A 12,661-nucleotide genomic window follows, 5' to 3' on the forward strand; every position below is an offset into this window, starting at 1 on the left:
GTTTCTAAAAGTTTATCTGAGACCATATATTCAAGGCAACATGCACATGGTGATCAAGAACCCAGATTAATTGAGAGCTGACTGGGAGACAACAGTGGTTATCGCTCAATAGACCAGGAACTGTTCCTCTTGGTAGGTAAGAGGCTGAAAAGTGGGGAAGAGATGAAGGGTTTGACTCGAGATGGAGAGGAGCCCAGGAGATGCACACGATGCTCAAAAGAACAAGATACTAAGTTCCAGTTATAGTTCTAAAAGACATTTTACATACCTGTATCAGTAAGTCTTTCCAAATAAAGTCACAGATAGATTTATTTATTCTATGATATTAACTCACCAAGATAGTCCTAGGAATTTTTCTACCTTTCCTGCTAAAGAGAAAGGTGCTGATCTCTAACCAAAGGTTCTCAACTTGACCTCAAAGTATATTCTCCTGGGAAGCTTTAAAATTCCCAAGGTGTGAGTCCAACCCAATCCTGATTCAACTGCTTTAGGTTGGGGACCAGAGATCTGGCATTATTTAAAAATCTATCCAGGTGACTCTAAAATGCAGCCGTAATTGAGAACCATTGTTCTTAGCTAAAAGTAAGGACAACAGCAGCTAATATTTACTAAGCAAATATTATGTGTCAGGTACCCTTCTAAGCACTTCACATGTACTAGTCTCATTTGCTATATTACAACTGAGGAAACAGAGATCAGGTAACTTGCCTGAGGACACAGAGCAAGTTAAAAGCAGAGTTAGTACTTTACTAACAGGAGGTTTGAATCCAAAACCCGTGCTCTTAATTACTATGATATACTGACTCCTAAGCATGACTTATATTTAACTGCAGATAAAATTATCAAAGAAAAAAACCAATACAAAAAGATAATTGACTTTCTCCTCCTTAGAAGCAGTAGAGTGGTATCTTGTTGCAAAGGAACCAACACAAGCTTATTAGAAAAGTGGACAAGACAGACAAGAATCTTCTTTTCCAAAAGATTCAAATTTAAGATTTCCAGACATTCCAATAATTTCCCACATATCCTATGGAGCATAATTACTCAGTGTTAAGTATCTAATACGGCTTCAGTTTTAAAACTCTGGCCACTGATATATTGAAAATGTCCTACCTATTTCGGTTCTACCAACTCCAATTCCATTGTAAATTCTCAAGTAATTAAAGTGACAAGAATCAGAATCTTCGATGTCAAAGTCACCAAATTTGATGCGCACTCTCTCTCCCGTCTTTACACGAATCTCCCATTCGCAAACAGTGCTGTTAGGATAGGTGTGTGGGTAGTTTATAGACGTCAGGGTTCCACTTTCAGGACCTAGTACAGTATGTCCACATCCATCACCTTTAAAAAAAAAAAGTTAAAAAAGTGATATATTATTCTTTATATCTTTAGCTTACACTATAAATAATCAGGGTTCTGTGAATATTTTAAAATACGTATGACATCAGATATTTTATACCAACCACCAATACGTCTGGTACACAAGATATACTAGATGACATGGTTCTTGGTAAATCAAGTTGTGTGAGCCAGGTGAAGCCAGGTTAGGTCAAAATAATCAATGGTTAGCTTTATGAGTTCAAAGAACTTTCCACTCAGAATAAACAGAAGTAAACATAACTTAGCAACAATTATACCATATTTATATATACATATCATAATAAATCCAATCTTTAAGAGTATTCACAGTAATTGTTCAAAATAAATAAAACTATAAAAATAAATCTACATGATCAGTTTCATCTATTTACTTACAAATACCACAAGCCTTTTCTAAAATCTCTGTAAGAAGTTGAATGATTTCTAAAAATACTTAAGCTATACTAAAGACAGGCTTCCCAGGTGGCACAAGTGGTAGAAGAACCAGCCGGCCAATGCAGGAGACTTAAGAGATGGGGGTTCGACCCCTGGGTGGGGAAGATTCCCTGGAGGAGGGCACGGCAACCCTTCACATATTGGTAGCAGCATTATTTGTTCCAGAAATTCCCTCAGCAACTGAATATGGAAACCTAGGTAACTTAACACATAGTAAAAATCCAATATCCGCATTCTTCCCTCTATCATAAAATGTGCTATTTCACTGAGCACCTAGAAAGAGACAATAATACTGATTAAAAAGTTTCAGCTGCTGCTCCAATTGTATCATTTAGCATTCCTTAATGATGGGATTCAAATAAATGTCTAATAGGAAAATGAATACATCCTTTCAAAATGATACTATTTTCTCCTTCAAAAGAGCTGTTTATAATCACCTTCTCGAATTGTTCAGAACTTCAAAAAAAACTATTAAAAGTGACACTTCTGAGTTTTAACCTCAATATGGATACAGATGAATTTAAGAAAACTTTCTATTATCTTGATTTTTTATTTTTAAGAACAATGCAGGGCTGATTTTATTTACTAGAACAGAGTTTTAAAAGCCTATGAATAAGAACATAGTATCTAGCAAGTAGCAGTTGTAAAATAAATGTTTATTTGCAAGGAGATCCAACCAGTCCATCCTAAAGGAAATCAGTCCTGAATATTCATTGGAAGGACTGATGCTGAAGCTGAAACTGCAATACTGTGGCCACCTGATGTGAAGAGCTGACTCATTTGAAAAGACCCCGATGCTGGGAAAGACTGAAGGTAGGAGGAGAAGGGGACGACAGAGGATGAGATGGTTGGATGGTATCACCAACTCCATGGACATGAGTTTGAGTAAACTCCAGGAGTTGGTGATGGACAGGGAGGCCTGGTGTGCTGCAGTCCATGGGGGTCACAAAGAGTTGGACACGACTGAACTGAACCGAATTGAATGAATAAAGAAACTGTACATTAACCTATGAAAAAGTTATCTCTAACTAGTCCCACAACTAGCTTCAAGGAAGAAACAACAAGTCTGTACCTAGATTCTGAGGACAATACTTAGTGTCTTTTGCTAATAAGGAAATTTTACTCTCAAATCCACATTAGTATTGTTACTTAGTCTACTAAGGTCAATGCCAACATCCGGCTTCTTAAATGAATCTCCCTCTGTTGGTAGGTTTTAACCAACATTGTGCTTAGTCACTCAGTTGTGTCTGACTCTTTGTGACCCCATGGACTGTAGCCCGCCAGGTTCCTCTGTCCATGGGGATTCTCCAGACAAGAATTCTGGAGTGGGTTGTCATGGCTTCCTCCAGGGGATCTTCCCAGCCCAGGGATCGAACCCATCTCCCTAATTGTGGGCAGATTCTTTACCATCTGACCCACCAGGACTTCATTTGTCTTCTATACCTGCCTTCACTCCACACGCAAAAATGAGGCATTGTGGCTCAATAATATCATAATACAGAAAGGCACCATTAAATAAACCTGTGAGTTTTTGTGATACATCCACTGATCTTTTACAAATATAAAATTTAGAACGTTATACAACTCAGAGGAATAGAAAATAACCACAAAGTTCCCCTGAAACTACCATGAAAATACCTTTAATATCACTACTGGATATCACCTAAATTAAAAACACAAAGATACAAAAACCTCCCTTGTGAAAATAAATGAATTATAATTTAAATAACTTTTGAATAATCACCAATGTTTTTCCTTAGAGAAAAAGACAACCATCCTAAGAGAACTTCTATTAATAGCAATATGAAACTAGTCAGAAATGTACTCTTACCACTGAAAAGATGAAACCAAGCTTTCTGGAAGCGTTTCAATCTTTAAAAAGTACCCTGAATAAATGAAGTAATTCAAAATATAAGTGTATTTTCTTTAGTATGTATAAAACTAAGGCAGTTTTTTAAGTGATTAGAAGTGTTGATGGATTTCAGAGCGCCAAGAATTTTGCTATTAACAGCTGAAGTCAGAACTTAGTAATGGCAGACTGTGGCATTTCATGTATTCCCCACAGGCTATTATTTAACCTAAGGTTGTCATGTAAAAATGATTTTTTCAAAAGGACAAGTAGAGTGTTAGGAGATACCTGTTTTAGATATCAATTTTTAGATATCTTTATGTACATATTTGTTTGATTCTTCATAAATACACAAAACGTCTTTTTGCCTTTTCCCCTATGCAGTGTAGTTCTTACAAAAGTTAACAAAATAAATACTAACCGATGAAAAAACAGGATTTTTGCACACGTGCTGATGAAGAAAACAGTTAAAATGGAGCTATCTTTTTTCAGTATCTTGTGTAGGGGGAGGGCATGAATAGTCCACAAGTTACGTGCCAAGAATGTTCTAAAATATGTGATGGAGTTCAGAGCTTTTCTCTTCTTGCAAACAAGATGATATGCACCAGAAACTAAAGTTAAAAGAAAGTCTCAAACCTACTGCAATCCACAAGCTTGAATGTTTCATATTTCCAAGTCTATTTGATAAGTTTAACCTGATTTGGCTGGGCTGACCAAATACCAACTGCTATGAAGAACATGTTTAGAATATTCCAGTTGAAAAGGGACACTAGACCAGCAGTTTTCAAATGTTTTTTTTCTGTTATTACAAGTAAGAAATGTTTTTACACTGCGACTCAATATTGTTTTAAATATATATTCCTGACCCACAAAAGGGTCCCCACCTGCACAAAAAAAAACACTGTACCACGCACCCAAAGGTGACAGTGCTGAATTCTCAAATCAAAGAAAGACCCTGCGCTCATTTTTGCCCAAGTTAGAAAATGTGCTTTCAGTTTATTTCTACAGTGCCTAAAATACTTGAAATGGGACACAATATTTAAAAAATAACACTAAAATCGGGAAAATATTATCAACAAATCACCTAACACATGACAGCAGAGGTTCTCAAATAGGGGTGGGGGACATTGGAACAATTCTACCTTCCACTTGGCAGAGCACAGAGGTGGGTGGGAGAGATGCCCTGGAGGAGGGCGTGGCAAGCCACCCCCCTGACTGAGGGGCTAAACAACAACAAGAGACAGGTCACCACTGGAGGGGGAGGGCGCTACCAGCATCCAGTGGGTAGAGGTCAAAGACACTGGCTAAAGTATCTTACAAGGCACAGAACAGCCCCCAAGAATAAAAGGGTGATGGACCCGAAGTGTCAGATAGTATCAAGGCTGAGATGGGCTGACTTGGAGAAAAGGCTAGGACGTCTCCAACAGAAGATCTGAGTTAGTTCCTTTTCCTCTGGCTAAGGGTACAACCCAGGGAATAGTTTTCCCCATAAGGTCAAAGAAATAAGCAGAAAGCTTATTTTTCTTTAAGCCAACAGGAGAAGGAAAAAAAAAAGGTTCTTCTTATTACTCTACAGCCCTCAAGTATTTTTCTTGGTCGAGGCCCCTTACTTAACACGAGGGTTTGAAAAAGGACGGTAATAGGGTCAGGAAGTAAGAGTCTCCAGATTTTCTGCTTAGCTTTGTAACTGGAAAGAATAATAATCTGTGACCAGGCTAACACCACCTACTATTACTCACTTTCACAAGGTAGAATTGACAGAGAGTGTAACCACTACTGGAAAAATAATTTTCAAAATGGGTATCGTAGGACCAATCCATATACTCCCTCTCATCAGTAACTCCACATGTCCAGCTCTTTCTCCCTCTCTAACTCCATCATCACCACCGTGCTTGTCAGCCACTTCTCCTTCTCCCCTAGATGGTCTCTACCAGACTACAGTGGGCCATAAAGGGTAGAAAGCCTCTTCATGCAACTTTTGAATTTTAATTTTATTTCAGTGGAGAGAAAACACTGGAATTTGATCTCACTGCCCCTTCGGCTGCAGATTTATCTAGGGGATTACTCAGAGAACATGTGTTCACTTCCTCTGAATACTGTCAGGTCAGATGTGTTAAGCCAGATACAAATTTTGATACTGCTCCAGGAAAATAGCTGAGTAATTTTTTTTTTACTATATATCTCAAGAGAAAACACAAGGAATGTTAATTTAAATAGCAGTGAATTAATACAGCAAAGAACACATGCTTATTTTAGGCTGCTTTCTAAACTTCAAGTGTGTTTTTCAGATAAACATGTGCTCATGATGCTGATTTTATGTAACCTTCCAGCTAACCCCATATTGTAGTCACATTACTAGTAAAAATAATAAACATTATCTTATTTAATTTTATTAACATGAACACGAAAGGACTTCAAAAAACACTTTCTTTAACAAGAACAAACACAAATGTAAGAAACTTTCATAAATATGCCAAAAACGTAGAGCAAGGCAACTTTCATTACAATCATCATAAACTAGGAGAGGCTTATATTTTTCCAGTGGACTTTCACGGGTTTTTGTCAGAGTGCACGGGTGAGTCTGACTATATACTTCCTCTAAATAAGAGTCACTTCTGTCACATCTTGTAACACATCTGTGAGATCTTATAAGAAATGGAGAAGAGAGGCATTCAGAGTAGGAAAGTGTTCCGAAGAACGACTTGCAAGTATCAATCAGGATATCCTATTTCATTATTTCATTTGACTTCAATGAAAATTTTTAATGCATTATTTAGCACTAAGAATTTTCAGACTACAAAGTACTGTATAAATCCTATTACTCTAAGATTTTTAAAGCTGCATCACTACAATCTCAAAAAGATATTTCAAGGCCATACTTTAATTTCATTCATTTTTTGAAAAAATATTGCAATAAGATGGATACGTGCTGAGAGCTGCAAGAGGGTTATGGTGGCAATTTTAAGGAAAAGAAACAGCTCCCAGCTCGATCTTTAAGCCCAAACTCCTGCCTGCATGTAATAATAATTTACAAAACTGAATCACATGAAGGAAAGTGAGATGTTTAAATCCTCTTCAATCCCCACCAAGCACACACTCTACATAGAACATAATGGTTAAGCAAATGGGCCCTGGGGTCACACGATGAATGTAAATGCCCTACCACTCACTGTGATCTTGAGAAGGTTGTTTACTGCTGCTAAAGGTCAGTTTTTCTTCAAATGGGTATACTACTATCTCAAACCACATAGGGTAAGAATTAAATGAGGTACTGTATGAAAACACCTACTGTCAGGCTTCCCTAGTGGCTCAGTGGTACCCTACCACTCACTGTGATCTTGAGAAGGTTGTTTACTGCTGCTAAAGGTCAGTTTTTCTTCAAATGGGTATACTACTATCTCAAACCACATAGGGTAAGAATTAAATGAGGTACTGTATGAAAACACCTACTGTCAGGCTTCCCTAGTGGCTCAGTGGTAGAGAGTCTGCCTGCCAGTGCAGGAGATGCGTGTTAGATCCCTGGCCCGGGAAGATCCCACATGCCACAGAACAACTAAGTCCGTGTGTCACAACTCCTGAGCCTGAACTCTAGAGCCGGGAAGCCAAAACAACTGAGCCAGCGTGCCCTAGAGACCGTGCTTTGCAATAAGAGAAGCCACCACAGTGAAAAGCCCATGGGCTGCAACCAGAGAGTAGCCCCGCTCGCAACTAGAGGAAAGCCCACAGGGCAACAACATCCCAGCACGACCAAAAATAAATAAATACATAAATAAATAAAAAGATAAAACAAAGCAAAAAAACCCTCCCTACTGCTGCTGCTGCTGTCGCTTCAGTCGTGTCTGACTCTGTGTGACGCCATAGACGGGAGCCCACCAGGCTCCGCCGTCTCCAGGCAAAAACGCTGGAGCTGGTTGCCATTTCCTTCTCCAATGCATGAAAGTGAAAAGTGAAAGTGAAGTCGCTCAATCATGTCCAACTCTTCGTGACCCCATGGACTGCAGGCTACCAGCCTCCTCCGTCCATGGGATTTTCCAGGCAAGAATACTGGAGTGGGGTGCCACTGCCTTCTCTGACCCTCCTTACTATCAAGGGCCTAATCCACAATAATGTGCTCAATAAATGTCTGAGGGTATTTATTACAGTCATGAAGACCAGAATCATATGTGGATCTGGTGCGTTTGGCACAGCCTCGCTAAGCCATCAGAACAACGGCTCATTACTTTAGAAGATTTACAGCAGCTTTAAAGCTTCGACTACAGTGTCCTGTGAAAAGTATAAATCATGAGAAAGTAATTCTCACTAATCTTCTCCCGGATGACCTCTACTTCACTTCAGTGACTCATGAAAACACAACCTAGACTTTGTTTTTGCTATTACTGTAGACTCCTCCCACCTGTGAATGTCAAAAACTTTAATGTCTCACTCCTTTGGTCAGTCTCCTGACCTTTCGGCTCTCTTACACCCACTGCTGGCTTTCTGTGAACTTCTCTCTTTCCTCCCCATCTATTATGTGGCCCTTAGCCTTACTTCTTTCCCCACCCAGCCTGGATCTCACATCCAGTGTGTGAACTACACTCTTCCTGGTACCTTCACTTTCTGGCCACTATGCCTTCTTGAGGATCTCTCTGCCTGGGAAACCCTCCACCTGGGATCAAATGATCTCTCTGCCCAGGAGCCAAGCACGGTTGGAAAAAAAAAAAAACCACCACAGTCTAAGAACAGCTGTCATTACAATAATGGATCCTGATCTCAGATGGGCATTGAAAGTCACCAGTATTTTTACTTAGTGTTTCTCAAAATTTCGTCAACATTAGAACATTAGGTTCTCAGGCCCCCATCTCTGTTTCAGTAGATTATAATAAATATGGCAGAAAAATTATCTGAAACTTGGAAATACGCTAAAAAAAAAAGGTGAGCAGTAGAAACTTTAAATGCCATAGAGACCAAAAGCTGCCCAAAAATTACAGAGCAAAGTATTTAATTGGACTTGTAATTTATCATCAACTAAAGGCCCTAGTCTTCATTGGACATAAACTTGCAGTTTTTTAAAATTAATTTATTTTTTAATTTAACAGCATAAGGTTGGGGTACTGGTGAGAGCCTGGCCTCTGTGTCCATCTGCTTACAGACTAATGCTGACCAAGCCACTAAGACTTTTCAGCTCTATGAAATGCTTTATTTACTACATAAACTCCGAGACCAAAATAAGGGTTACTGAGAATGAGGTAGCATTCAATGTAAAGGGGAAGCTTTCATCAAGTTGTTGTCTTCAAACTTAAATTTACTCTTCCTATTAACAGAGTAAGTAAATTGTAAGAGTAAGCCAAAGGACAAGCAAGAGTGAGTCCCTGTAACCAAAGATGAACAGCATCACCCCGGATTGTTAGATAAACCACTGTTTATACTAAGAAGTGTTTCCTTCCTGGTGGTGAAGGGCAGGTGGCTGGAAAAGAGCTTTATATCCTGTGTATCCCCGTGTTGGTATCATGGATGCACTTACACAGGGTACTAAGCTTGACTTAAATTCCTTATTCAGTTGTATATTTTTTGCACTACTTCAGTTGTATCATGTGCAATCTCTTGACCAAGCCTATTTTTAAACTCTGGTAGAGTACCATTTTATACATATTCCCAGCTGCAGAATTGGTATTGCTTATTCTCAGCAAGAGAGATTGTTTGCATGGAAAGATTAATAGCACTAATTAGCTTTCTAATATTTTGCACTTTTTGAAATGTTTGTTTTTTATGTGATTATATTTAAAACTTTAGTAAATAATGAAATAAAACCAATTTGACCAGTTGAAAAAAAAATTAATTTATTTTTTAATTGAAGGACAATTGCTTTATAGTATTGTGTTGGTTTCTACCAAACATCAACATGAATCAGCCACAGGGTTTACCTATGTTCCTCCTCTCTCATTTGAACATCCCTCCCACCTCCTTCCCTATCCCACCCCTCTAGGTTGTTACAGATTCCCAGTTTGAGTTCCCTGAGTCATACAGCAAATTCCCACTGGTTATTACTCCTTGGAAGGAAAGTTATGACCAACCTAGATAGCATATTGAAAAGCAGAGACATTACTTTGCCAACAAAGGTTCGTCTAGTCAAGGCTATGGTTTTTCCTGTGGTCATGTATGGATGTGAGAGTTGGACTGTGAAGAAGGCTGAGAGCCGAAGAATTGATGCTTTTGAACTGTGGTGTTGGAGAAGACTCTTGAGAGTCCCTTGGACTGCAAGGAGATCCAACCAGTCCATTCTGAAGGAGATCAGCCCTGGGATTTCTTTGGAAGGAATGATGGTAAAGCTGAAACTCCAGTACTTTGGCCATCTCATGCAAAGAGTTGACTCATTGGGAAAGACTCTGATGCTGGGAGGGATTGGGGGCAGGAGGAGAAGGGGACGACAGAGGATGAGATGGCTGGATGGCATCACTGACTCGATGGACATGAGTTTAAGAGAACTCCAGGAGTTGGTAATGGACAGGGAGGCCTGGCGTGCTGTGATTCATGGGGTCACAAAGAGTCAGACAAGACTGAGCGACTGATCTGAACTGAATGTATGTTTCCATGTTACTGTCTCTATACATCCCACCCTCTCCTTCCTCCGCTCAAGCTGTGTCCATAAGTCTGTTCTCAACGTCTGTCTCCACGGCTGCTCTGCAAATAGGTTCAACAGTACCATCTTTCTAGATTCCATATCTATGTGTTAGTATATGATACCTGTTTTTCTCTTTTGACTCACTTCACTGTGTTATCAGTTCAGTTCAGTCGCTCAGTCGTGTCTGACTCTCTGCGACCCCATGAATCGCAGCACGCCAGGCTGCCCTGTCCATCACCAACTCCCGGAGTTCACTCAGACTCACATCCATTGAGTCAGTGATGCCATCCAGCCATCTCATCCTCTGTCATCCCCTTTTCCTCCTGCCCCCAATCCCTCCCAGCATCAGAGTCTTTTCCAATGAGTCAACTCTTTGCATGAGGTGGCCTAAGTACTGGAGTTTCAGCTTCAGCATCATTCCTTCCAAAGACATCCCAGGGCTGATCTCCTTCAGAATGGACTGGTTGGATCTCCTTGCAGTCCAAGGGACTCTCAAGAGTCTTCTCCAACACCACAGTTCAAAAGCATCAATCCTTTGGTGCTCAGCTTTCTTCACAGTCCAACTCTCGCATCCAAACATGACTACTGGAAAAACCATAGCCTTGACTAGACGGACCTTTGTTGGCAAAGTAATGTCTCTGCTTTTCAATATGCTGTCTAGGTTGGTCATAACTTTTCTTCCAAGGAGTAAGCGTCTTTTAATTTCATGGCTGCAGTCACCATCTGCAGTGGTTTTGGAGCCCAGAAAGATAAAGTCTGACACTGTTTCCACTGTTTCCCCTTCTATTGCCTATGAAGTGATGGGACCAAATGCCATGATCTTCATTTTCTGAACGTTGAGCTTTAAGCCAACTTCTTCACTCTCCTCTTTCACTTTCATCAAGAGGCTTTTTAGTTCCTCTTCACTTTCTGCCATAGGGGTGGTGTCATCTGCATATCTGAGGTTATTGATATTTCTCCCGGCAATCTTGATTCCAGCTTGTGCTTCTTCCAGCCCAGCTTTTCTCATGATGTACTCTGCATATAAGTTAAAGAAGCAGGGTGACAATATACAGCCCTGACGTACTCCTTTTCCTCTTTGGAACCATTCTGTTGTTCCATGTCCAGTTCTAACTGTTGCTTCCTGACCTGCATACAGGTTTCTTAAGAGGCAGGTCAGGTGGTCTGGTATTCCTATCTCTTTCAGAATTTTCCAGTTTATTGTGATCCAAACAGTCAAAGGCTTTGGCATAGTCAATAAAGCAGATGTTTTTCTGGAACTTTTGCTTTTTCGATGATCCAGCAGATGTTGGCAAGGCTCTAAATTACAAGTCCATCTACCTCATTAGGACTGACTCAAATGGGTTCCTTTTTATGGCTGAGTAATATTTCATTATATATATGTACCACTGTGTCTTTATCCATTCATCTGTTGATGGACATCTAGGTTGCCTCCATGTCCTAGGTATTGTAAATAGTGCTGCAATGAACATTGGGGTACATGTGTCTTTTTCAGTTTTGGGTTTTCTCAGGGCATATGCCTAGTAGTGGGACTGCTGGGTCATATGCTAGTTTTATTCCTATAAAATTGTAGATTTTTGTCCTGTGGAGATGTATATAATTTCTGGACAGTTGAAAAAAAAAATCCAAATATTACAGTTTAGAGCCCTAATAGCCCACTTTTAGTCATCTAATCTAGCAATCACAGCCTAAGACTGCCTATCTAAACACCTAGTCTCTCAAATACTCTTTGGACACATTTTAACCTCTTACTGATTCCTTCACTAATTAATGAGTTGAATAAAATCTTTGATGTGTTAATTTTACATTTGCACGACAGGTACAATTTTGCTACAGTGGCGCCTAGGAAGGGTCCACGCTTTTAATAAATTTCGGAATTCTAACAATGAGAGCAACAAAAAAAACACACAATCTTTCTCCACCCAGTGTTCCCCAATATCTGCCACTTTTTCCCACTTTTTTTTTCTTATAGAGAGAGCTTTGTCAGTTTTCCACGTTTGCTGTCTTATTTCTTTTCCTCCTGTACGCCCTCCCATTCTAGGCTCAAAATACAATAATTCAGTTTCTAGACAGTTGTGGGATGGATTGTACTCCCCCTAGACCCCATTATCCCAACACCCAAATTATATGTTCCTAATTCCTGGAACCTATGAATGTCACCTTATTTGGAAACAGGTCTTAGCAGATGTAATCAATTTAAAATGAGGTCATACTGGATTAGGACAAATCCTAATCCAGTGTCTGGTGTCCTTATAAAAAGAGGGAAAGTTGGACAGGGATACAGACATAGGGAAAATACCATGCAACTTCAGAGGCACAGACTGGAACGATGCAAAGGGATTCCAAAGACTGCAACTCCCAGAAGGAGCAAGGAAGGGCCGTCACCTAGAGCCTTCAGA

The 12,661-nt window shown here is 39.7% G+C and overlaps 1 protein-coding gene across 1 annotated transcript in view; it reads right to left on the reverse strand.

Moving 5' to 3' along the window:
* The window catches only part of DCBLD2 (discoidin, CUB and LCCL domain containing 2), an 85,282-nt gene that overhangs the window by 60,725 nt on the left and 11,896 nt on the right, over positions 1–12,661 (reverse strand). Inside the window, exon 2 of the mRNA XM_027557045.1 lies at positions 1,114–1,341. Coding sequence (XP_027412846.1) covers positions 1,114–1,341 — 228 coding nt within the window. The remainder of the gene's footprint in view (positions 1–1,113; positions 1,342–12,661) is intronic.

Source organism: Bos indicus x Bos taurus, chromosome 1 (assembly GCF_003369695.1).
Source record: "Bos indicus x Bos taurus breed Angus x Brahman F1 hybrid chromosome 1, Bos_hybrid_MaternalHap_v2.0, whole genome shotgun sequence".
Lineage (NCBI taxonomy): Eukaryota > Metazoa > Chordata > Mammalia > Artiodactyla > Bovidae > Bos > Bos indicus x Bos taurus.